The 27,286-nt window shown below is 40.8% G+C and overlaps 1 protein-coding gene across 5 annotated transcripts; it reads right to left on the reverse strand.

Annotated features, from left to right (window-relative positions):
• Positions 1 to 1,899: 1,899 nt before the first annotated feature.
• On the reverse strand, positions 1,900 to 26,649 carry wdr17 (WD repeat domain 17). Of its 5 annotated transcripts, none has more exons than XM_064335086.1 (30): positions 26,297 to 26,649; positions 18,514 to 18,642; positions 17,956 to 18,139; positions 17,237 to 17,470; positions 16,626 to 16,877; positions 15,709 to 15,831; positions 15,409 to 15,596; positions 14,719 to 14,887; positions 14,446 to 14,537; positions 14,138 to 14,220; positions 13,510 to 13,596; positions 13,252 to 13,416; positions 12,440 to 12,642; positions 12,080 to 12,229; positions 11,415 to 11,545; positions 10,782 to 10,907; positions 10,183 to 10,338; positions 9,939 to 10,003; positions 9,669 to 9,801; positions 9,413 to 9,504; positions 9,146 to 9,245; positions 8,675 to 8,814; positions 8,269 to 8,289; positions 7,437 to 7,548; positions 6,922 to 7,063; positions 6,671 to 6,773; positions 6,259 to 6,360; positions 5,829 to 5,927; positions 4,970 to 5,153; positions 1,900 to 4,430 (listed from the first exon to the last, which is right to left on the reverse strand). In XM_064335086.1, exons 2-30 carry the CDS (start codon positions 18,634 to 18,636, stop codon positions 4,311 to 4,313), a joined length of 3,879 nt encoding a protein of 1,292 aa, XP_064191156.1. In that variant the 5' UTR covers positions 18,637 to 18,642; positions 26,297 to 26,649; the 3' UTR covers positions 1,900 to 4,310. The 5 variants fall into 5 exon arrangements, with proteins under 5 accessions (XP_064191156.1, XP_064191151.1, XP_064191153.1 ...); XM_064335081.1 differs by lacking the exon at positions 26,297 to 26,649 and adding an exon at positions 20,435 to 20,663; XM_064335083.1 differs by lacking the exon at positions 26,297 to 26,649 and adding an exon at positions 20,435 to 20,662 and having other exon boundaries at positions 17,237 to 17,467.
• Positions 26,650 to 27,286: the final 637 nt, after the last annotated feature.

The following is a 27,286-nucleotide window of genomic DNA, read 5'->3' on the forward strand; positions in this document are numbered from 1 at the left end:
CTACATTAAAAAAAAAAACACAAATTAAGTGTTGTGACAAGAACACTAGGTGGGGCTATACAGCCTGCCTCACCACTGAAATGCATATCAACAGCACAGGGTTCCTTTGTTTAATTTCACAAAAGGGTTAATTACTCACGGTCCCTTCTCGTGTCACTATCTTGTCTATTTTGTCCAGAGAGCTACATAAATTAGAATAGGACTCATCTGATTGGTTTATTTTCACGTCAAATGAAACACAACCTGCCATGTAACATCAGTATTGCTAGGACTCCATCCTGTGATTTTAATGCATTTTTTTGTGGAATATTTTCCTGCAATTGCACTCCAATTAGAATAGGACCTCACAACTATCCAATCTAGGAGCTAGTCTCAGGTAAAAACAGTAACAGAACAGGCTCTGTTCCCAAAAGGCAAAAGCACAAAGCTGCATTTTGCCACATCAAATTTGAGTTTGTCATGTTTCTTAAACAGAACAAGAAATTGGAAAAGAAATATGTTGTAGTAAAGACAAATTTCTGGAACTTAAAAAAAATCTATATTTAAATGAGCCGGTCTGCACAACTGTAGTAACTTAGCATTTGAATAATTAATGCATTCATTTAAGCAGAACATGAATGACAAAATCAATGTTCCAATTCAATACAAAGCCCTGCTTACCCAAATCTACATTGCCAGATTTTCACCATTTTCCAGCAGATCTGAGTTTATCAATTCCCAGCTGAATAATAAAACAGTTTCAGCTGGGCACATCTCAATTAACAAATCAACAACAAAGCAAGCCCTATGTGAGCACTTGCATGACATTTAACACGCCAATCAAACTCTAGCTGGGCTACTGCCCACCTCTGCTGCTGCAGAAATGTTGTGACAGCAAAAAGAAACAAAGGACAAAGTATGAATAAGCAATGCACTCGCACACACACATGCTCATATGCATATACAAGGGCAAAGAAACAAACAAAATCTGTTGAGATAGGCTGCTGTGATATGCATACCCTAACTTTATTTGAGCTGCATGCTAAAATAAAGTGAATAAAATCATTGAAGGATTCCCCCAGAAGTTACACTACTTGGCCAAAAGTATGTGGATGCCTGACATCCAACATCCCATTCAAAATGATCGCCATTAATATGGAGTTAGTCCACCCTTTGCTGCTATAACAACCTCCACTCTTCTGGGAAGGCTTTAGCCTAGATGTTGGAGCATTGCTGCAGGGATTTGTTTCCATTCAGAAGAGCATTAGTGAGTGTCACACGCCAGTGTGACACCCCGTGGAGGGGGATGCGGCAGTACCGGGGAACACTGTTGGTCGCCGCATGAGAGCGCACACACCGACACAAAATAAAATAAACGCCATCTTCACCCTTCCCCCTCATGGGTTCCAGGCAAAAACAATAAACTAAAACAATCTAAAAATAAGACAAAAAGTGAAACAGCGACAACTATTTCTTTTCCCCGCTCTGTAACTGGCCTGCTTTCCAGCAGACCAGCTCCTCCAACTTTTCAGAGGCGGTTCACTTCTCCCCATCATGTTAAAAGAAACAAAACTGAAATTAAATGAAACGCAAATAAAGCCACACACGCTCTTGACGTTAGCTCCCTGTCTCAGCCCCAAATTGTGGAGAGCAGCACACCTTTAAGCACCTGGGCTGATTAGTTAACACAGCCCAGGTGTGCGTGTTCTCCAACAGCCGGCAGACCAAATACTACAGTCAGGTTGGCCACTAATTGGGTGATTAGGCCTGGCTTGCACTAATTTGGGAATTAGGCCTGGTCATATAGTGCTAAGGAAGGAAGCTAAGGAAACAAATGCTCACATTAGTTTATTACTATTACTATTATTATTATTATTATTATTGAAAACAGTGCATTGACAAAGGTACAAAACACCATGAAACTGTATGAAAAGGTTTATTTCATATTGCTTACACTTGAGATGTAAATACGCAACACAAAGCCATTAAGTGAGAACTACACCATTACGTAACATGTTTCTACACTAGCTGGCTTTCTTTGTTTTTATTTTTAAGTCTGCCTGCCTGCATTTTTGTTCTGATGAGCAATCTCCAACAAGAGCAATTATCAAGATCAAGGGCAAACCTGGATAATAAATGTATATTACTTTTTGACAACTATAATTTTACCATTATGCCGGACAATAGATCTGGCAGTCAAATGCAGTCTATTGCAGTGACTGAACAGCAGCTGATATTCACAGTACATCGATAAATAAATAAGCAAATGAATAAATACAAACACAGTTACATATTGCAGTGAAACCTGAGGAAAACAAACTAGCGTGGTACCTTTGAACCAGTGCTAAAAAACACTGTAATAATAACTTAAATAATTTCACAGAAACTCCCAGGCACGCTCAGGTGCCCTCTGTCTTGGAAACTTGTAGAGCAGTGGTGTTAAACTCGTGCCATGGAGGGCCGTGTGTATGCAGGTTTTCATTCCAACCAATTAATGCTGCCTTAATTGAGTCCAATTACTCATTCAGCCATATGCGTTTAACTGCATTGAAGCACAGAATATAAGAAAATTTTTATTTAGACAATGCGGGTCACCATAGACGTTGGGTCACCATTGTGCACAAACCTGCATCCCTAATTCAGCAAATAATTTAACTAATTATATAATCAAGATCTGAGGCTGGAATGAAAACCTGCATACACACGGCCCTCCATGGCATGAGTTTGACACCACTGTTGTAGAGTCAACTGCAACGTGCTTAGGTTCAAACTGCAGGTTTTAGACCACACGACTGCATTACATCTGGAACAGCTAGTCCTTATTTGGATTTGGATAGCTGCTCCAGTTTTAATGCCACTCTGTGGTGTAGAGGTTTAAACTCCAGCTAAGCATGCTGCAATTGCCCCGTAAAGCTTTTAAAGGCTAATGCAACTAATGCATTCCACATGTACATTATTAAACTGGTAAGGATAATGAATGTTTTGTCTTCTACTTTATTAAGGCACAACTTGCAGATATAATTTTAATCACACAGTAACTACTCTATGATACTAAATCAATGTGCAAATTGAAGAGAAAGTACTACCTTTGTTGAAGGTAAGCCAACAACTGTCTTAAGTCTTGGGTTTGCACATTTGAAATATGTTAAAACACATCCCAATTGTCAATGGGACATTTAAATTCCAATTTCCCCAACAGTGAGGAAACACACTGAATTTGTAAATGAAAAACATATTTTTTAAATTTTTTTAACTTTATGATTTTCCATATCCAAACACGCACAACCCTGATATGGTAATACTGCACAGCCAAACAATATTTAATATATACAGTTAATAAATAAAATCCATATCTTTACAGATCTCTCTTTCTGTCTTTTTTGTATCTACAAAAATGTTTACATTCACAGTCAAATACAATACACACTACTGCCTGACTTGTTTCGAAGCAAAGCGACTGGCGTCATACTACCACTTGTTAACAATCCCATAGATACTGCAGTTTTTTTGATTATCATCCATTATGTTTTTATAGATAAAGTAATAGGTGCATTGCATGTTAAACAACTGAATTTTTGAAGACATCTCTGTCTTCCGTTTCATAAAATGAACATCAAACAATTTTCTTCTGTTTGAATTCTTGTTCTGATTGACTATACTTTGCTTTGAATGAAATAATGCTAAGGAAAGGAAACAAACAACAGGAAGGATTTGAAAAACATATGCAAACAGTCAAAAGCACACACAACAGTTTGTGGGCAGGTATTAAAGGTATGAGGTATGCATTATGACCATGAGTAATGTGTTTTTTCCTTCCAGATTTTTCTCAAACCACTTTGGAAGAAGCGTTTTCAGTTCGAGAATACATCTACCATCCTGCATTAAAATGTATTTTTTTTCCATAAGGATCATGCGTTCTGACCAAATAGGTAAAAAAAAAAAAACAGATTTGTTTTGTCACATTAAAATCTAATTCAAATGCTGGTGCACTTAAGCACTCTGTTCCATCCTTTCAGTAAAGGTGCTCGTGTGAATGTTAACCAATTATCTTTCATGTTTCCCTCTGCCAATCAGCCTGTTTTTAGCACAAACTCTGCGCATTTCTCCATGCCGCACACCGCGGGAGGACAACCTTTGGAATTCACAATCGACCGTTCACCTCACGGCACTTTTTGACAATTCTATCGTCGCCCATCTTGAGCTGTCGCTCCCCCTGTTCTTCCGACAAAGATACCCTCCAAACCAGATACTCACACACCCGCCGTGTCTCTGCCTGTGCCTCTCTGTCACAACGGCCAAGCGCTGCTGGCTAGCTTTACCGTACGCTGTGTTCAGAAGGGGTTAATGCGCATCCCTGTGCCAAGCGGTGAGAACGGATTCACTTTGGCCCACATCAGGGCGTCGTTGAGCGAAATCGCTGACTTCCCATCTTCAAGGAAAAATACAGGGCCCTGCGTAAGCCGAACAAAATGGTAAGCGCATTCCCGTAAGTGCAGTACTGTTTCAATTACTATCAATCATTAATATTTCAATACATTTTTATACAAATACAAAAAAAAAAAATGGAAACGCCAATGTAAAGTCGCTTAGGGTTTACCTATGTTTTGTAAAACTGTATGCTATTGTTTTAGGTTGAACTGTGCTTGTCTGTTTTGCCTCGCATTTAGAAATGCACGGACATCATGTGTGCTTGATTATGTGATTCTGCCCACTGCCATCCTTTTTAAGATGGCGTCTATCCCTCGGAGTTCCACGCTGATACCTCCTCAGACACTACCACTCGTTAAACACTGCCTAGTTAAGCCGGCCTGCTAAACATGTTCCCAAAATCACCCATCTATCAATGTCACTGATAGACATCATTATAGGCAACCAGGTGCATTCAGCTGATAATACAAGGCCCTGTACATGCTTGGGCACATTTGTGGGGTAGCTCCTGTTTTGAATATACTTTTTTCTCCTTTTTTATACAGGTGTTTCCATGCCTTACCTGTATCCGCAGGCCTGTGAAACAGGAGACCTGGACGTCGGAGTGGCTGGGGAGGTTTGAGCCGGTCACATAGTCCGGCCCCTCCATCCCCCTGAGGGCCTCCTCCCTAATTCGGCCCAGCAGGAGGGCGTACTCAGCCTTCTGGGCCTCAGACGGGGGCGTATATGTCACCTCCTCAGGGGACCTGTCAGTGACAAACACCGATACAGGGACTAAATTAAGCAGTCACAAACACTTACACATACAACAATTTCAAGCACAGCGAACGTCTTCATACTAAATTAGTCGATAAGAGTGCAGTAGGACTATGTGCTATATTACTTTTCATTTTCCTGTCCACTGTACCAAAATCAATGTAATAAAGGATCAAACAAATGGAAATATATTGGAAATATCTCTTGAAATTGAAAGACATTATCAGGACATGAAACTCAACTGTTCTGTGTATAAATTGCATTGTTCTTCCTACTTCTCATGTTACTCATTGCAGACTCTGCCTTATAGTCTTGTGAGCGATATATAAAAAGCAACATGTAAACACTCAGCCTGAAAAAACGAAACTTTTTTTCGCAATGTATTTTAGAATATAATTAGAATGTAAAGAAAGCAGAGAGATACATGAGAAGAAGAAGTCCTGGTGCTGTCATATTGTATATCAGAACTCATTTAATGTCTCTTGCCCAATCAAATAGGTCAACCGGAACTAACAGTTGTATAATTAGTCTGGCGTTTGTTACATTGGTTTCCATATTTCGGTCTTATCTACATGCAAACCTATTAAATGCAAACTGCTGTTTGTTGAGTGACTCCATGATAAACGAATAATACATGCAGGGTTGTTGTCAGGTGGGGGACCCACTTGTTGTGAGGCATTGTGCAGGCCCGCCACGCATCCAGCTCCACAGAGAGCTGCTGGATCTCCAGAGGGATGGACACCTCCCGCCTCTTCAGCAGCTGGCTGGAGAACACAACGACACACCACCAGCGTCAGGCATCCTGCACGCAACACGCCGCGCAGCCTCGGCGAACGGCAAAAGATAAAAACACACGCAGGAACTCCACTGGCTCGTGGAGAGAAATTGACGGTAAAAAATGTCTACTTCTGTAAAAAAAAAAAACGGGCTTGATACATGTGTGGGACATTTCAGATGAAAGCCTTCATCAGGGCAAATGAAAGAATCATAGGTCACGCGTGATGCATTTTAAAATTTTATAGTTTACAGTTGTTTATAATGCACATGATAACCATATGATTGTATTAAAATAAATGGTATAACGTGGCAGCTGACCTGGTGTACTCGTACAGAGCAGGAACGATGCTAGAGTACTGCCTCCGGATAGCCAGGAGAGCACCGATGTACCCACAGAGGATGAGCAGCTCATTATGGCTCCTGGCAATAGGGGAACAGGCATTGATTGAGACAGAGTATTACCCACAGCACACTGCAAAACCACCTTTGTCCCTAGAGGGTATGTGCGATACACTGGGTAAAGATGAATACAGCTCTCATTACAATACATCATCCTACCGCATAACACACAGTAGAACCTCCGAGTCACATACAAAAAGGGTATAAAGCAACATGCACCTACACCTTATCAATATCAATAATCACTAATTCAGTAAATTGAGAATGTAACTGCTAGTTTAATTGGTTAATCACATTCTTTTTTTTTTAAAATAAGAGACAATAGACTTACTCGTTAACTTTAGGAAGAATGAGCCTATCGGTTCGGATGTAACTTAGCAGATCGAGGATGGGATGCACTGAATTCAAAGTCCAGTCAGTCCTGCTAAGTTGTTCTGTTGAATACAGAAATGAACCATCATTTTCAAACCCAAGCCACCCGACTAAAACCATGCAATGTTAAGCACGCTTTCTTGAAATAGAAGAAACTTCTGTAATGAGACAGATGACAGCTACAGTATATACTGTAAGATAGCAACTCACCTTTAACAAATGAGATTCCTATAGGCAGGGCTTTCTCTGGCTCTTGACTCAAAAGGTAGTATTTAACAGCTTGGAAAATCTCTCCATCACTGTACGCCTGTTCCCCTAATTCTTTACATTCTTCTAAACTTGGCAGATTGCACTGAAATGACAATTGTACATTTAAAAAGACATTATTTCAATAATAAATAACAATTTTACATTTGTATTTGAATGCTACGATTCCTCACCATAGTCATGCTAATCAATAGAGCATTATTTGACTATGCTAATGTGCATGATGAAAAATCTGAGCAATGCAATATAAAATTTTAGTTTGCTCTTGGTTGACATTTAGATATGTACAACAGTGCATTTTCTATCATAATTTGATGAACATCCCAGTTCCATTAAATGATGGTAAAGCAAAAACACATTTTAATGGCTGACACAGGCTAAAGGTGTTAAAGTATAATCTGCAGGGTATCTGTGAGACCATCATATAGATCCATAAATGCCTTTAATGAATAGCATACTTTTTCATGAAGATCATTGATTTCTGCAGCACTCCCTGGGTAGAATGCACACAGCTTGACCAATAGGATTTCGTTGTCTGGAATCATTTGTAACAGATCGGCAGCCAGGTCCCTGTACATGAAGATAAGTGTTATCACGTTAGTACCGGTGACAGACAAAAGGGGTCCACTGACCATTAATCGCAAGAAAATGTTTTGTGTGCCAGAACATTGCTAGGGGTAAACATTACAATTTCACATTAAATATTTAGTGGCTCAGATTGTGGGAGACTGGACATCAATGAAGCAATATCATCATCAATGCTCTGCCATCTTCTGGGTGTTTGATTCCATTTTTTCAAAATGTAAAGATATCAATTAAACACTCAATAACATACTGATTATTTTTATCAAGGGAAAAATAAACAGGACCTGTTGATACAGTCACACAGCATTGAGCATAGCGATTTTGTTTTAATTTAAACTTTAAAAAACAAAGTAGCACTTGTATGCACTTCATTCTTTCAGTAGCTGCTGTTATATTTCAGCTCTTCTGGAACTCAAGTAGCTGAAGTATTGCTGAACATGATTTTCTTCATGCATATCCATCACCAATATTAATCATGATTTGCCCTGAACAGGCATGACTAAGAAATGCAGTCAGAATAAAGCACTGCCTAACTGAGTTGTAGGGTAGCTAAAAAATACACTATGAAAAGAAATGGGTATCACTGGGATAGTCTTTATATCAAAGACACCTTTTGTAATTATGAGTGCAAGACAAACACAATGACACTAAACAAGAACTACATGCAAGTTGTCCTTTTTTATTCAACTCAGGGAAGTGAAATACCTGTATCCAACAGATGGAAAGCTAAAAGAAAATGAAAATCAGAAACACCTCCGGTGAATTTTTCAGAATGATGGAAAATGTAAGTATGATTAAAAAGTCACACATATTCTGTTTCCGAGGAGAACATCACTGCTGGGCAGGTAATGTGTGAACCCAACATCCTAATCCTTATCATTCTCACTGGTTTCTCTGTTTAGTATTGCCCATGAGTCTCAGGTCTGAGTCATATTATGACACAATTTCACAGTAATTTATCCAAAAAGCGACTGCATGAACTCAGGTCAAGGCACATAATTAACTTTTCATTCTAATGCATCACTCTGTTATTTTACCAAATAATAACAAATATCATTATTTTCAACAATAATAGTACAGATATGGTTGAAACACAGTAGATGGGTCTTACCAGGCGGGAGCAGTCATGTACTTCCTGGCCAGAAGTTCCAAGACGTAATGTGTCGCCTGATTGGCTGCCTCTCCCAGCACCATTCCAACGCATACGGCCAGTTCCAGCTCATTACCCCTAATCAGACTGGCCATTGCCAACTTCGCCAGAGACCAGATGAGTTTCGTTATTCAAAATCAAATAAAAATACTATATCAACACACTGTTCAATGTGTATTCGTAAAATGTTCATTGTATTGTGTATTGTGTTCATTGTGAAAAGTTGTATTTCATTTAATACCAAAACAGGAATTTTACATTACTAAAATTGTTTATTTATTTTAAAAAAATTAATATTCTGGATTGGAACACTTGATAAAATGAAGTTCAATAAATAAAAATAATGAACTATCAGAGATGTGTAGTACATATATGAGCATGTATGTGGAGATCCCAGTGAGCAGGTCTGTGATGGTGCGCGAGCGTCTCTACCTCTGTGTTATCCACTGCCAGCTGACAGCAGGCTGCCAGTATCGCTCGCCCGTCCTGAAAGTACCACTCTGCCAGCTCTGTACAGACGCCGTGCAGCAGCCTGGAACAAGAGCAAAACGCAGCCCGGGCCAGGGCCTTTTAATATTTAAAGAAGAACACTAATCACGCTGCCACAGATCTAAGGCTATTCTAAGGGGAGCGCAATCCCATCAAGTATGAGGAAATTGAAAAGCGCTATAAAAAGGGAAGAGCTAAAAGAAAGCGTACCCGTTGTACATGCTGATGTTGTCTTCGTCTGCGCTCGCGGAGTGGTTTATCGAAGAGGTCTGCGGCACGTGAATGTTCCCCTCACATGCACCCTGTGCCACCAGGACCAAGTGACCAATAAGAAGACAAAAACACCAACGCTACCAAATACATTACAGCCATACAGCTGTACTTATCAGTGGGTTGTATGTGCATTTGAGGAGAGGCTAAGAACACATGTTGTCCAATGTACAGACTGAGGCAGAACCTGGAGTACCTGGGCAACGAGCAGGGCCTCCTTCAGTTGGCCCCTAGAGGTGAAGAAATTGACCAGTTTCTTCACGTCGCCCGTTGCTATGCAGTATGGGATAACATCATTGTTGTCCTCTTGCATAAGCTGGTCAGCTCTCCTAACATGCAAGTCATATACCACTGTGAGTTAGCACCCAAAATTTCAAAACTCATTTTAGACTCATATGATTTGCTGAATTCTTTATCCCAGGGACAATCAATCCAATAATAAAACTGTTTTTAAATGATACATTACCTTTGCATCAGTTTTTTCCAATATTTCAAGGATACACCAGGTGCCACTGATAGTGCTTTATCCCACTGAAAAATGAAACACCCATAAATAATTTAAAAGTTATCACCTATACAGACATATGATACAAACAGACACTGTAGATACTGGAATTCAATCAAAATCCAACGCTGACTGTTATCAATTCAAAAAATATCATGGATAGCTTTTTTTAGTGTTTAACAAAAATAAATGCTCCAGACCATACCTCTCCCAGCTCCACCATGAGCTCGCAGTATCTCTGTATCTGTCCCAGCCGCAGGTGAATCTCAGCGGCGTCCCTCAGCCTCTCCTCCTTACTTGGAGCGCCTATCCCTCCTCCGAACTTGGACATCTTCACTATCGTCAGCTCCTGCGCCTCTGACTGAAGATCAGATCCATAAATCGATAAAAGTAAATAAATTGGGTAATATTATGAGAAAAAAAACTAACCAAAAAAAATCTAAATATTTAATCTGATCAAAGTAAAGCAAATGGTAAATAATTCCTTTCACCTTGCCCATCCCATTAAGGGAGGCGAAACGCACATAAATTTTGAAAATGATGTCCAGCACCTAGATGTACAGAGACTCTACAGCAATGTGACAAATACGCTAGTATATTTCTGCTGAAAATGCAATCAGTTATATAAACAATACATTGTAATCCGCTTTACTTTATTATGACAGCATCAGCGTTAAAAAAACGTTAGATTGAACAGCCAGCCCCATAGCTTGTAACATGACCTAAAGCCAGGGTAACTTTGGGGTTTTATTAGCCCATGTTTGAAAGCTCTCGAGCATTAGTGTTTATGGATACGGGACTTACAGTCTTGAACCTGACCAAGTGTTTCATGTGCATGATGCCCTTTCCATAGCTCTGGGGTAGCAAGCTGTCATCCTGACCCGTCGTCACGGCTACAAGGTCCCAAAGGTTGTTACTTCCGCCAGGAGGCTGTGGCGTGACAAATAAACAATCAAATAAATTTTTTTTTGTTCAGCGTCCGAAAAGTGATACATCATACAGTGATGAAAGGCCCATACATCACACACATTATTAAATGCACAGGTGTCAAACTCAAGTCCCCCGGCACCAGGGTTTGTGCTGCTTGTCTCACTGACCTTTGCTCTTAATTGCTTATTTGGCCCAGAACAACCACACGTTTGAAACATTTTTTTACATTCTGCTCGTGGCCCTTGGCAACAATGAATGGCATGTGCGGTGCATGTTGGGAAATGCGTAGGTGTAAATGTATCCAACTAATTCACTAATTGGACCAATTAGACCAAGGGGAATTGTTGAGAACAAACACTAGCGCACATATGGCCCCCCAGGAATTGTGTTTCACACCTGACTACGTGCATCTAATCCACACTATATAACACAGCCTGTATCCACAGAGTGGAGAAATTAATATATATATATATATATATATATACATACAATTATTTTTGTACTCACAGAGAAACACTCAGAGAACCACCTCAGCTTCTTCACACGAACATCACTAGACAATTTATCCAGCTCCTGTTTGATGTCCCTGGATACTTTACCGCAGAGAAGGGGAGGGGCACCAGGCACCATTGCACGATCTGCACAAACAACAGGGCAGAGGGAGGGTAAGCCAAGCTGTCCAGGCAAGTGGAACCAGGGCGGTGTAAGCAGGCAATTGGGCCACGTCTTCCACAAAGGACACAGGGCTGTCTCACTGCATGCGTCACTAATCAAACCGGTATCATGTACCTGATCTCACTCACAAGCTTGGCTCTGCCACATGAATCAAGACTTAACATGATTAACATGCTATGCCTGTGTTCTGCCTGTCCAATGTCACACGACACGGATGTTTTTTTCGTTGTTTGGTCTCAAAGCCATAACGTTACATTGGTGGTCGAACCTCGGAAAGTATACTTATTTTGAGGTTATAGCCACATCCTCAAACAGTAGGCTTGGCCTTGGTAAAATCAATTTCCTGACCGGTGTGTTCATATGCACACATCCTTGGTATCTTTGTCTGGGTTGTAATACTAATACTTGGAACCAAAAATCGGTCTTCATGACTCTCCTGTCCTGAACGCAGCAGTGCAGAACACCCCCCACCCCCCAATTACAAGCATGAGACTCACCTGTGTTCCCGATGATGTCATCCCAGCTGCGATCGACCAAGATGTTGATGAGGAGAGGGGCGATGAGGGGGGTGAGAGACCACAGCCTGACTGTGGAGTCCCGGGAACAGGAGGCCATGGTGAAGGGGCGGCTGGGGTGACACGTCAAACCTAGAGAGTGACAAATAGCACCTTTAATACATGGAACAGCTGACGAGATTACCAAAACTACACAAGCAAATTAACATTCTGCTCATAAACTTAAATTCAATTAAGTACGGTTATAGAATGAACTTTGTTATTCACAGATCATTCCCTTTATGTTGGAATGTGAGAAGGGAGTTTACTCTAAACATTTATATACTTGTGAATAGATAATACCATAGACGTCTGCCCCATGATCGTACACAGTGTCCAGACACGTCCCGTCTCGGGTGTCCCAAACTCGGATGGTGTAGTCCCAGCTCCCGGAGGTCAGCAGGTACGGGACCTCAGTGTTCCACATCAGACCCCTAACGGGTGCAGTGTGGCCGCTCAGCACGTTAATACAGGCGTCCTGAGTGTAGTCCCAAATTCGCACGGTCCTGTAGGATTCAATAGCTCGGTTTTACCAGCTTAATTCCTTTAAATGTTCAAAACAGCAACAACAATGGAAGAGACCTTTTGGGATTATTTTATTAGTTAATCTGACAAACAGAATAAGAACATTATGCAATGTGCACAAAGAAGTTAACATGGCTAACTAGGCAAGCAAAACCTACTTCTTTCAATATTCTGAAAATAGAAATATTGCTAATAAAATACAACTCAATTTTATGTTTAAAGAAGTAGTTTGTTAAGAATGGACCGATGTGCTCTCCCAGTCCGTAGTTAAGAATGGTATACCCAACTCTCAAACTTCAATGACAAAAAATATTAGGTTCATACTCCAAGAAAAAGTCCTGGTGGTTTGTCTTTTCATTACAAATGGCTTGGTTCATTGACTCCTGACCCTCACATAAATGTTTCAGATTTTGTCATTCATCCACTGTCCATGCAAAAAAATATGCAGCAGGTCAGGGTATTTACCTAGCGGCAGCATGCAAATGGTTGACAACAGCTATTTATCCAGTCTCCTTGCCTGAATCATAATGCCATCAGTTATTTACCCACAATCCCCCAAGAAAATCATGTTTTGACCCAGATGGATTTACCCATCGTCAGATCCGCTGCAGAGGATGCCCTCCCTCAGGGGTGACCACCGGACGTGGAACACCTTGGCGGTGTGGCCGGTGAACACCTTGAGCGGCTGGTCCGAGCTGGTGGCCAGGTAGTACACCCGCACGTTCTTATCCTCGCAGCCGGTGGCGATCATGTCTCTGAGGGAAGTGGTACATAAAAGATCTGTCAAACAGGGCCTGGATATGCTTCAGCTTAATGGAACGGTGGAGAGCAGAATCGCTGTTGCTCACTTGTTGTTTTGGCTCCAGTCGCAGCCGAACACCGCAGCGGGATGCTTATATTTGTGTAGCACCTTTCCGTCGATCGTGCGGATTATGCTGTGAGTCACGCATGTACACACAAACACACAATCGCACAGGTCACATAATGTAAGAACAACAAAGATGCTCACGCTCAAAAATAGGTTTTACAGAATAAACAGATATAATATTTGGAGACTGAACTGAACTGAAGTTTCCTTTCTCAATAATACATTTCTATGCCTGCTCAGTAATGGATGCTACTACATGGGCACATTTTACAGAGTAAATTGTTCAGAATTGAATAAACTCTTACAGAGTTTATATGGATCCACTATGGCCAGAGTGGACTCATGTAAACTCTGTTAGAGCTGAATTAACACTAGACATTTTACTGAGTACTTCCTATGCAAAATGCAGTGACTTCAACAAGAAAGTCTGACAAATGACAACACGAAATGTAAGTCTGCCTCCTTCTTGTCACTTGCAGTCAACTCTCGTAATCTACTCCACACACTCTGCTGGTAGATTAGCAATAAGCTCAATTTTAAAAGACAGGGGGAAATGACAGGGTGTTCCAGGCAGAACTGAGAGAGTATTCCGGAATTCCGGAGCTCACCAGAAGCCATCTCCACTGCACGTAGCGATTCTTTTTGAGTCTTTGTGGCTCCAAGCGATGCAGAAGATCCCGTTTTTCCCATGCTTGAAACGAACGAACAAAACCCTCATATTGCAACCAAATCACGCCATCCTATCCGAGCACACACTGCTGACGATTATTCAAGGCCGTCATGAAAAATCATTTAAGCACAAAATTTATATGCAAAGCAAAATATCTCATGAATGAAATGAATGCGCTGGAGCTGTTCTTATTTGACATAATATTCAGGTATGCCGTGCTTCTAAAACCACGGATTAAAAACTTGCCTCGTTAAACCTGGTGATCATTTTGCCTTTTTTCACATCCCAGATGAAGCCACCATTTCGAGACGTGGCACCGGCAATACAGTTCAGGTCTCCTTTAAAAAGAATAATTATCCACATATTGCCTATTATTTCCATTAAGAAACATCTCTGTTAAAATTATTTTTCACACATTATTCACTAATGTTTTCTCTTAAGATAAACAATTCTAAGTGTTTTTTAAAAGTTGTTACACAGTTTAAGAATTCATGTAAGATATAAATGTCCCAGGCCTACCTGGAGCCCAGGAGAGTGAGTAGACAACCCCTTCATTTCCTGGTGATGTGTAAACCGCGGTCAATGTGTTAATGTCCCACACTTTTATAGTCCCATCAAAAGATGCAGTTGCCAGGAGATTTGGGTCATCTGGTTTGAATTTGCAGTCAAATATTGTCTCCACGTGTCCCTGAGGATCAACATTCCCCATCATTTCATCGCTGATACTAATATCAGAGAACGTCTACACACAAGGTGAAAATCTGATCATTTCCATTTGTGCAGAAGAAAATGCACATCATATGTGTCAAAGCTTCCAGTAAGCAATGAAATAACCTTTCCAGGCAAGGAAAATTAGTGAGCAATAATACTCGCTATAAACAGCTCCCTCCTCTGAGAGGAAAAATTGATCATTTCATTTGTAATAATTCAATTATCTAGCATTGGTCTTAATATGCCCTGCAGTCTGTTCAGTATTGTGTCCCATATCATGCATCCATTTTAAACATTAAATATTACTGCTTTCATTACTATAGTACACAAAATGCCGCCTATGCAACATTATGGTTTGTATATTCTATAAGGTAGGGGTGGTGGAGTCTGTGTCAGAAACAGTGTGTTCACACCTGCTTCAGCTCCAACTATGGCAGGCCAAACACCAGGCAGATATGTCACACACCGCCCCAGAAGAATATCATTGGGGTTCCTCACCAGATCTCTGAGGAAGTCCCACTTCTTGGCCCCCATGTCGTACAGCCCCACGCCCCCATCCATGAAGCAGCAGACGGCATGGCCTGGGGGCAGAGAGAAGGCCCGGTTCTGGGACAGCGTGGGCGGGGGGACGGCCTCGCTGGTGGAGGACGTGTGGTGGTTTTTGGTCGGGGAGATCGACGCAACGGCTGAGCAGCGAGGACAAAAAACGGACAGGGCGCTCAGACCACTGCGCGGTGGAATTCGACTAAAAATCAAACGTCGTTGAGCGTGAGCTTCAGGTACAGTGATGTCACTTACCTTTCTTAGCGGGTGGGGAGTTCAGCACGTGCAACGCATGGAAGCCGGTCTTCTTCAGCTTGAAATTGTCCAGCGGCGTAGTCCTCGACACGTTCCATACCCTCAACACACCCACCTGTGAATCTTGGGTGAAAAAGGCCTCATTCAAACTTTCAAATCAGGAGTTTTAAAAACACTTGCATGACTTTTCTTTAAATCACTAAAACAAAAGAAATGGGAAAATGGAAGAAAACATCCAAATGCCAAAAGCCAAAAAAAAACTCAGATATATTTCAGACAATCTTAAACATTTATTTCACATGTGCAATCATTTGTTTGGCTGCCATATAATTTTAGTAAAATATTCAGTGATAAAGGCTCAACTGCTGATTAGCCTCTTGTGCTCCCTGTGCTCTCAGCCCTGAATTTTTATTTAAGAGCTCTGAGTGCTGCTTCTGCATAAATAAACGCACCATAAGAAACACTTGCCAACCTTCAATAAAACTCCATATTTCTTGTATTAAAAACTCATCTCCAGCGACAAACTCACCTCCACTATTAAACATCTTCATAGCCTAACAATCATCTACAGTAATACATTCACTCACCACCTGCAATAAACACTTTCACATCCTGTAATAAGCATTTTCCACTTCTGTAATAAAAATCCCTCTCCGGTAATAAGCAACCTTACCCCCTGCAATAAGCACTCTAATGTCCTGTAATAAACTCTCACTTCGGCTGTAATAAACACACTCACCTCCTGTAATAAACTCTCACTTCAGCTGTAATAAACACACTCACCTCCTGTAATAAACACTCACTTCTCCTGTACTAAGCACACTTACCGCCTGTAATAAACACTCACTTCTCCTGTACTAAGCGCACTTACCGCCTGTAATAAACACTCACTTCTCCTGTACTAAGCACTAACTTACCTCCTGTAATAAACATGCCAGGGGCACTGGGGACCCAGGCCAGGCACTGTACGGAAGCAGCAGAGCTTGGGAAGCTGAAGGTGGTGATGCATGACAGAGACTCTGAGTCCACCAAACGAATGCCGTTGTGCAGGTTGGCCACCAGGAGGTAGTCGGTGGACAGGGGGTCCCACTCCAGGGCAGTGACCGGGTCCTCCTCATCAGTACCCTCCAAAGACTCCGGCCTCAGGACGTGCTTCTGATTCTTAGAGCCTAGCAATACAGTCAATCACCCCCATTGTGCTTGAAACTCACAGGCAATGGTAATACGAGGTAAAACAAGTGATTTATTTAAGTGACTTGTGTTTTGGAAAACAAGTTTAACACTTTATCTCCTCAGAAAGGATCGCTAAGCCTGTTTAGACCCAATAAACCAAGGTTAGGTGAGTTATCACTGTAATCAACTGCCTTAATTGATCTCTAATTGATTAGTGCTGAATAACAATGAAAACTAACACCGCTTGCAGCCCTCCAGGACCAGGGTGGAGTAGCCCTGTCCTAACAGTACCTGACCACTGGCGCTAATAGTTTTTGTGCTGTAAATGAAACCACTGTGCATGGTGTTTTTTTACCAGGCTGGAAGATGGACAGGCTCCCATCCGTGTGCCCGAAGACGACCTTTCCCCGCTTCGTGGGGTGCCAGCGGAACAGGCAGATGTCAGACAGGAAACTGTGGGCCTCCTTGTGCACGGCCACGCCCGAATCCGGTCCCGACACGGTCCAGATGTAGAGCGGGCCCCGGTGTGAGACGAAGGCAACCGCATCACCAGCGTTCCAGCACCAGCTCAGAGAGGCAGGGATTCCTGCTGGACAAGCCACCCCAGCACACACACGCACACACACACACACACACACACGCACGCACACACGCAGCAACATCAACACCCCCTGCACACACACACACACACCCACACCCACACACCCATCAATCAACATCAGCCTAAAATCTGGAAAAACATGCCAAATGACTAAAATACACTAAACCATACTTCTTAAGTAACATCTTCCTGATATTTCCCATTTACATACTGAACAGGAAAAAAAACATTCTAACCCTGTGTTTTTCAGCCTAGTCATTTTTCATGCCATATCTGTTTTTTTTTTCTTTTTTTTTTAAAATTCATGTGAGTCTGACCTGTGCTGGTCAAGTGAGTTGTACCAATGCTTCTTAAGATTCAGGAGTTAAATGAAGCATCCGTCTACCTATCATGCCTCACACAGAACGACCGCAGACAAAAGTGTAGTGATTTGTAGGGCGCTGCGCTTTTATCCGTCTTTTCGGAGACAGTACCCTTAGTGTTATCCAGCCGCGCCACCGATTTCTGCTCGGCCACGTTCCAGATGATTAGCAGGTTGTCCGCGCTGGCGCTGGCGAACACCTCCGGGTTGTGGGGACACCACGATATCGCCGTGATGGTCTTCTTGTGTTCGGACATGATTGCGCGAAGCTTGAACTCATTGTACCTGTGATCCAGCTAGGAAAATGGGCAGATTTTTTTTTTAAAGACTGCACTGTACACAAAATGAGACTTGAATGTATTAATGCTAATGCAAATTTTTCATGCTACTTATACCGTATGTCCTCTCGTACCTCTCTCTCTCTCTGAGGAGAACGAACAGATATCCTAAGCATTCTACTGAAAGTATCACCCACATGGATGCAACACAATGGTGGTGGATGAGGTGACTCACTCACTAGATGTAATGCACATTAAGATCGTAAGATGAAAGATGCTATATCCATTATTTATATATTTTTTGGCTGTCATGTATGATGTGCATATAGTATGTTTTCATGAACACAGGTCACACGAGAACCTCTTCAGAATAGCCACTGTGATGCACTAACCTGGTAAACATATATTGCGAGCGTCGCGCAATAGGCAAACCTATCTCCACTGGCCGCACACACGTCTTTGTTCCAGGGTTGGCATCCTGCAGCCAGAAGCCCCACCTGTTTCACCTGGGACATTTTTATCTGCACAGAGAGAGAGAACGACAGAAGTGCTCACTGACCACAAGAGACACGGCCCACTAATGCACATCTCCCAGCCAGATTACCTGGCAACCCAACAAAAAGAAGACCACCAAGTCAAGTGCTAAATTTTTCAGCACTGATACAATATTGTGAGCCAAGCATTTGCATGGCATAGTTAATAAGCAATGAAAAAAAACCTTTCTTTTTTAGTTCATCAGACAACATCACAGAAAAACCACAGAGAGAGGGCACCAGATAGTTCCCTCAGAAAGAACATTGCACTCTTTCTCAGTTACTGTACAACATGACCTTGCACAAAGCAGAAATACCCTGCTAGGTTAACAATGTCATCATGGTTTATGGTATCCTCTCAAAAAATTGAAGTTCCACGTGCAAATTATTTTGAAAAATGGACAACAGTGAGCTATAACTTTTAGAACATGTTGTATACTTTAGCATTTAACAAGGCAATTAAGTTTTTGCAGTAATAAGTATGTGCTAGTGTGACTTCATACCCAGTAACGCTGCCTAACCTTTGTCTGATTGGTACACACTGTGTTAATTCCTATTCTATACATAAGCTCTAATTTGTCATTGCTGTAATTATTTGTAATTGACGTATCGAGCCCTGTGAGTTGCTCTGGACGAGAGGATTTGCTAAATAAACACATAGTGAAGCTGGGTACTCATGACTTGGCTTTCTTTTCTGTTAAATGTCTTGTGTTTGTGCAATATTTCACTTGACAAAGCTGAAGCATGCATTTCCTCCTCTATACATGCCACTCTTGATAAATATAGCAGAGCAGATGAAAAAAAGACTGTAAAAAAAGGCACAGGTTCTCGGAATTCTGCATTAGACATAGTTGACGGACCTCGATTAACTTATGACACAGGTGCGATTATTAGAGAAACTGTGTGGAGTCACTCACACACACACCAGTAGAACCTGGTCCTGTGATTAAGTGGTACAGTAGCCTTGAGGACCTGTTTGTGACTGTGATGCCATTTTAAAAATTAATATAATATTTGACTCAAGCTAAGACTAAAATGACATCGATTACCTGTTCAGCAAGGGAACAACCAAAACATGCAAATCCCCAAACTGAAGGGAGGTGGTACATTATTAAAGTAAAGAGCCATGTAAGAATAATGACCTGAAAAGTGGACAGAAACTTATGCTAAAGGGAATGAACTTCCCACATACACGCACACACATTTATGTATGTATTTATTTATTTATTTATTCAATTTACTATATCAACAGGAAACAAGAAACGCTAGTATATGTTAATCAACCAGTTGCATACAAGCGTGTTTTACTGCGGACTTAAGAAATTCCATCTTTTCAGTAATAGGTGAATATCTTCTTTATCAAGATAATTCTGCTCATAACTGTCTGTAACGAATGCCTCCGCTATGCGTTCACTCTGATTAGGACAAAAACTTGGCGTGCACGCTATTCTGATAAATGCGTAGCCTATCACATACAGTAAAGCGTGCACGTTGACTGAGTCATCGCTTAAAAGAACTGCAATGCAATTTTAGTAAGCGGTGAAAGAAATTAGCTGAACAATCCTCAATGCGCATGTAATGTCAACGTTAAAAGAACATACAACCAGAGAGCAGCGCCAAATATGTATCTTTCAGCATTTGAGATCAGATAACAGCATTCTGCAAGAACACGAAAGCCAAACACGAAAACCGAGCCTCTTGTTCTAGAGTAGCCTATGGACGCAAAGGCGCCGCACATAGACCAAGCAAACTGACCGACTGCCACGGTGAGCAATCCTACCTTTACATCGGTATCGTTTTTTGTGAACCACTTAAGAATATCCATCTCGGTTTTTTGGATCCTTGGGGCGAAACGCTGCTCGCAATCGACTTCCGACCGCACAAAACGTTTGATGTTCTCGTTTCAAGCGGACGGCGAGAGTCGGCAGACCCCCGTGTACGCTCATTGACGGGTACAGCTTCGCTGTATGCGAGACGAGCGGGAGGCGGGAGCGGCGAAGCAGCTCCAGTCAGTAGCCAGGCAACTGCGGATCCTCTTATTTTAATGATGCGTTTTTACGCGCTCTTCCGCCATCCCCTTAAAGGTGTTTTCCTTTAGGCTTTCGCACGACTTATAATTCTCTATATATAATTTGTTCAACACACCTACACTTGTGCTCCCCCACCTCCATAACATTGTCTGATTTCCTTTGCCCATATAAAACGCAGCAGCGTAAGTACACCGGTGAAGAGACTACCGTAAATTGTTTGTGCATAACGTTACTGTGAATTATTAGTGTAATTTTAGAAGGTTGTTTTGCACTACAAATGGTTCTGCAAATGACAAGACGTTTTGGTCGGAGATCGAAATGTCACGATTCCTCAAATATGAGGATCAGTAAATGTCAGCTAGCGGTATGACTAATGCCGTATCCGTGCTGAGGGTGTCCAGGAAGACCAGTAGGTCCTGATATGACCTGATTTTCATGGGAAAAGGTTTATTTATGTATTTATTTATGCCAAGCAATTTGTAACTAAATATCTACATGTAGTACCCCTTGTTTCCGAGTAGAGAGATATGTTTTCTGTTGAAAATTAACCAAAGAGACCACTCTGCACTGCAGTGACTGTTTCCTAGGCGATGTAGACAGACACTGAGTGGCAGTTAAGCTGAAGTGGCACGTGTTCAGCCAGAGGACGTAGGCCTACAGTCCTTGAATGTGTGGTCACAGTGTCTGTCTTCCAAACGTAATTAAAGTAAACTCAACATATACCTTTTTGTGATGGCATCAACCACTTGATGCCTAACCAGAAATCCAATTTGGAATAATCAACGACACAAAGAGGTTCCGTCTCCAATGGCACATATCAGCCATGAAATATGCACATTTGTAGCTTTAATTTAAAGATCAAAATCAATAGAGTAAACAATTATTGAGGGTTAAACATGCATCAGGTATTTGAGGTATCAAAATGTGTTAGCCATGCAAAAATGTTTCAAAGAACAGACTATTCACTTTTGAGCGTTACAACAATCAATCCACTGGTACATTGCCCCTTCCAGTAGCACATTAAAAGGGTTAATGCACTCCCTTCTTAGAACTGAATGCTTTCTAGATGTGCACATGTGTTATGGTAAACAAGCTATCTACTCTCCTTCAACCACTGTAATAAGAAAATGGATAGTGTCACATTCACAGATCTATTGTTTTCATCTCTGAAATGAAAGCTCTCTGCCATACAATTCTTCTTCTGTTTTTATTAACAGAGTGGACATTTCAATATGACAAATAGTAATGGTGTACTTACAACAGCAAATATAATCATTGTCATCATGATCAAATAATTAATTCAGCCAAATTGGCCTTGGTTTGTGTATCACATTAATTAAGTATAAATAATTGTTTGTTGTTTCAATCTTTTCAACATTGTCATCAACAATAACAACAAATATCCATTCATCAATTATCTATATGTGTTTATTCCTGATCAGGTTCATGGAGTCTATCCCAGCTTGCATTGATCGAGAGGCAGGAATACACTCAGGACAGGTCTAACAACAAATAATTCAGCAAAATTGATGCATATTGATATATAATAAGACCAGTTAATCTGTAAAAAATGATGTAGCCCTGTACTGCTATTTGCCAATCATGACCTGCACACTGGTTTCTGAAAACTGGACATCTTTACGCCACAAGCACTGACCCAATGTGATTACGCAAGTTCATTATTTTGCACATAACTAGTCACTCTCTTCAATGACATAAAATTAGCATAATGTTCTATGACATATTGTGGTTGTCTGATTTATAAGAGTGTTTTGGCTATCATAAATTAGGTTTATGCAGTATGGACCATTACTCAGTGTCTACTTGTCATGGCCAGTTGACCTCTTGTAATCAACCAATCAATCAATCTTGGCTAACGCTACTAATGTCAGCATGACACACAGCCCTAGATGCATACCCAAACATTGCTATGCAACAGACATTTAAAAGTCTCTTTTGCATTGGATTAGCATGTAATCACGCAACAGACTGAACAAAATAACTGTCATTCTAAAAGGCAAATTGCAGGCTGAAGTATCACAATGCATACACTCAGTAGCAAGACAGACAACAGCCAAACTGGCCTTTCTCCTGTTTGATGCATATTGAGTTCGACAGTCCTTCCTAACAGTCACCTAGGCTAGAGCTGTATTACATATTCACCCAAATTAAGAGTCTGTCCTCCATTACTGGTTGTTGATAAATAAAGCCTGCTCGAACAGGAATGTATTACTCACAGTTTTTAGTTTGACACTGAGTCAAATGTGATCAAGTAGAAGCATGCATTCAATATATTTATTCAAGCAGCAATGTTAACACTGTGTCTTCCTGTCATAGTGTGCTTAACATATCCAAATACTGCATAACCATATAAGTCATTTAAAGATATGTTAGTCATTGATTTTTAAAAACTGTAAACCAGAATAAAAATCGATAAACAAGCACCACATGTCCCAGAACAGCTCACTAAAGAAAGAAAGAAAAAAAAACGGCTACACTCAAGCCAACAAACAAGAGCATAATGAACTTCCCAAATCTTAACATTTCATAGCTCCACAAATTAAAAACGTTTCTTTGAATGCATTTGAATAATTGTATATTGTTTTCATTAACTTGATATTAAAAGAGTTTGCTGCAGAATAAATAAATAAATAAAATACAATTTACAGAGCTAAATAACTTGCCTCCTCCGTGAATCGGAACTGAAACACATTGAGAAATGCATGGCGAGAGACTAGTTCACACATAGTCAAAGGGGATTATTGTGATTAAAAGTGAAAGGGCCGTGCTCAGGATTCTGCAAATCTGATTCCTCATTGGACGGAGCCTCGGTGCTTCCGCGCGCGGGTGGACCTGTGCTGACCGGAAACCCCGACCCCCAGCGCAACTGCTGCAAGACAATGCGCGTTGACAGGAGCGCGTTCAGCTACACATGAAGACCGACCATTTTCCCGGCTGTCCAAACTGTCAGACTGTTCTGCTGTGGTAGTGCTCTCGTTCTTAGACTATTACCGCACGGCAAATTGGAGTGAGAATGCGAATACTGCCCGCAATAACTGGCAGAATAAATTAACATTGTTCATTATCATTTGTTCAATAGCTTTGGCAAAAGTGTACGAATTAAAATACACTAATCGCAACATGTCCCTTTAAATCCAGTCTGACCTCTTGAAATATGTTCACACTCCTCCCAGTTTGTCATCTTTTAGGAATGAGGGATACAGTAACATGAGAGTATCATTACTGTAATTACATTACGGGCATTTAGCAGACGCTCTTATCCAGAGCAACGTACAACAAGTGCAGTAATGTTTTCTTATATGTGCAGAGATGTACTCATAAGACCTAGAGCTGTGGTCCATGGCTTATCTACTGTATTTCATTTTGTCTGACATTGGCATAGCATGAAATATTTAATACTGGGCAATCCCAAGGCACATATATGCAAAACACATCAGGAAAGATAAAAAGTTGCAATGTGCGGCTTGTCCCAGTTTAGTTTCTGACAAACAATTTTTTTTTTTAGATTCTGAGTGTGTTTAAATTGACTGGATATACATTTCATTTACCATTTATCTTTAAGTCAATTCAAAGGCAAAAGTTTCAGCAACATCATCTTTTCTACTTCTGTACTGGTATGTTGTGTGCCTCATTGCAAAACAGTCTATGCCATACGCACATGAATGCCTCCAGCTCTCTAACATTCACCCAAAGCTCCAATTATGCCCTATAGTCACCTGTAGACCACAGACGCAACATTAGCTTACTGTTGTCAGAACTCTACATCAGCAGGTATGAGGGTGGGGAAAAGGCAAAATTATACTTCCCAATTTTTAGAAAAAATAAATACATAATTGGAACTGTGCTGCCTGAACCAACCCTGAATGTTCATTCAGATTGAACTTTGGCACCGTCAGCAATTGGGGTCAATTGCAGTGTGATTAGCTGGAGTTTAAACCTCAGGTTTAAATCTTTAGACCACAGAACTGCATGACAACTGGAACAGTTATCCAAATCAGAGTTGTAAGGATTATCTGTTTTTGTTGCAATGCAGTTCTGAGGCCTAGAGATTTAAAATGAGGTCCTGTCTAGGATGCAAAATGTTACATTTTTTCAAAGTTTCCTTATAATCATGTATCACCACCACTATCCTTATTTGTTCATTAGAACAAGCCTTTTAATATATGATTATTAAAGGCACACTCCCTTAGGACGTTGGCAGATTTTCCTCCCACCCCTAAACCCCCCCACCCCACCCACCCACCACCACCCCTTTCCCCCACCCCACCCCCCTGCCTCCAGGGCCCGGGTCAATATACTCAGTTGCCCCCAATTCTCCCTGCCATTGGTGGCCCTGGTGACAGCTGCCTCGTGTACTTGCAAAATAGTTTTAAATCGTGAGATGACACAAAATATGGGATTGTCAATTATGTTAGTATGCTGAGCTCATTACAACACTCTCCGATATAAACTTGGCATGAACTTTTAACTTCTACTGTGACATTACATTCATTTAAATGTTTACATTTTCATGTTGTGTATTACTAATTCCCTTTTTATAGGAGAATTAATGGTTTCTGTTCTGCTCTATTCTTGGTGTGATATGTGTATTGTAAGACAAAGATGACAGACAGGTCTGAAATGTAGCTCTTAGTAGGTCTCCTGGTGTGTTTGTGTCTGCTAATTATGCTTGTATCTGGATGGATAGACTGTGGACACATGGGAATTTGCCACTGTGCCATTGAAGACTAAGTGCCTAATTTAGGAGCACAACTTCAAAAAGGATGGTAACAACATCAGCTGCCTTGAACTAATTGCACCTTATTGCATGCACAGTTCTTACATGTCAGTATCATGCATTCATGGGTAGAATACATTAACTACTATAACATTGACAAATGTGTCAAATTCAGCAAAGTGGCTTCAAACCTTATGATAGAGAACAAGACTAATAATTCACTTTTTTCCAGACTTTAAAAAATTGCTGTATGACTGTATTACTATTTAAACCACTCTGAAATGTTTGTCATGAAAAAACTAATTTTGAGTAAATCATGATTAATTAGTCATAATAAATAGCTAATAATAGCTAATTGTGTAGTAACTGCATCAATAAATTCCTACTATGCTACTATCAAACGGTAATAATAATAATAATAATAATAATCACGGCAATACTTTATTGGTATCAACTGGGTGTCATTGTTGTTGTTGTAAATTCATCAAAAAAAACTTTTGTTTTAACTTCGCATGTATGTTCATGTCATCATTTGCTGCACTACTCTTTACTTGCGTTCATGCGAGCCTGAGGTTCGGTGTCAATCAGAAGTCTTTCACTGAAGTTTCACTCGAAAGCGTATGTTCATACGTACACAGACAGGAACAGTACTGAGTTTCATTTGTTTCTCACTGTTCGCGTTAATGTGCACATACAGAGAGACTTACGGTTGAGAAAGAATTGAATCTTGGGTTGGTTACATTAAATCACAATGACACGCTTTAAATACCCATCGTAGCTATACAAAACGAGGGATAACAGTACGTGATTCGTAGGTTCTCCGCCATTCTTAATAATATTGTCATTAAGAAGTCAAAATCGTCAGTACACTTACCTTGCTTAATTCTGATAGTGGACAGCGAAGTGGTTCTGAAATTAGGTGTATTGCCGACCAGAAATACTGCTACGTGTACTGTAGGTACTTATTTCTGTTCATGTATTGCAGCGCCGATTGGACAATTCAAGTACTTTTCGTCGCTACGGTATTCTATATGTGAGCGGCCATTGGGTAGCTGATGAATCCATCAAATAAACCTAATCCCCATTTCTTGGTTTTACACTGGCAAATGGTTTCGTCCCTGTAAAATCTTGACCAGAAGGCGGTGTCCAGGCGCCATGGATAAGCGAAACTGTCGTCCGGATGAATCGGTTCCAGTCAGTTCTTCAGGGCAATTGTGTACTGTGTGTTACGATCATTTGAATTTAACAACGCACATTATTCCCGAAATTGTTTTGTCGTAGGCTATTTGGCTTTTGCAAACATGAAGGGACACACACCTCTCCATGTCGCACAGTTCTTAATAGGTAATGCATTATCAATTGTGCCATAAACATAAATTGTTTCGCCGTTGTGCAGCTTTTAAAAGACACGAAACCATTCCTAACAATCCATTTTTCTTCGGTATATTTAAGAGGACACTCGACATACCTCAAGTAGGCTATGAAAACATCCTTAGATTAGCCTACATCTAGCGGGATAACATTGCAATCATAGTATAGCCTAATTTGCCGGACATCTGAGCTCGGTGGGCTATATATGATGGTAGGCGTACTCGATGGTTTCTCTTTATCTTCATTGTCTTGAGGCTTAGCAAATAATCAGTTGCGAATATGTTTGCAGGGTTAATATTGTGCCTACTGTGTAGATGGAAATGTATGTTCATAGTATTTAATTATAAGAGATGCTTATATAATATTGCATTTATTTCGAATTAAGACAAAGAGCTTTTATATTTCAAATGAGAGGAAGCCTAATGGTTAGTTTTTTCCCCCGTTTATTTATTACGTGCTCACAGCAACAGATGGCGCTGCTCCCATTATAATC

This window comes from Anguilla rostrata, chromosome 5 (genome assembly GCF_018555375.3).
Source record: "Anguilla rostrata isolate EN2019 chromosome 5, ASM1855537v3, whole genome shotgun sequence".
Classification (NCBI taxonomy): domain Eukaryota; kingdom Metazoa; phylum Chordata; class Actinopteri; order Anguilliformes; family Anguillidae; genus Anguilla; species Anguilla rostrata.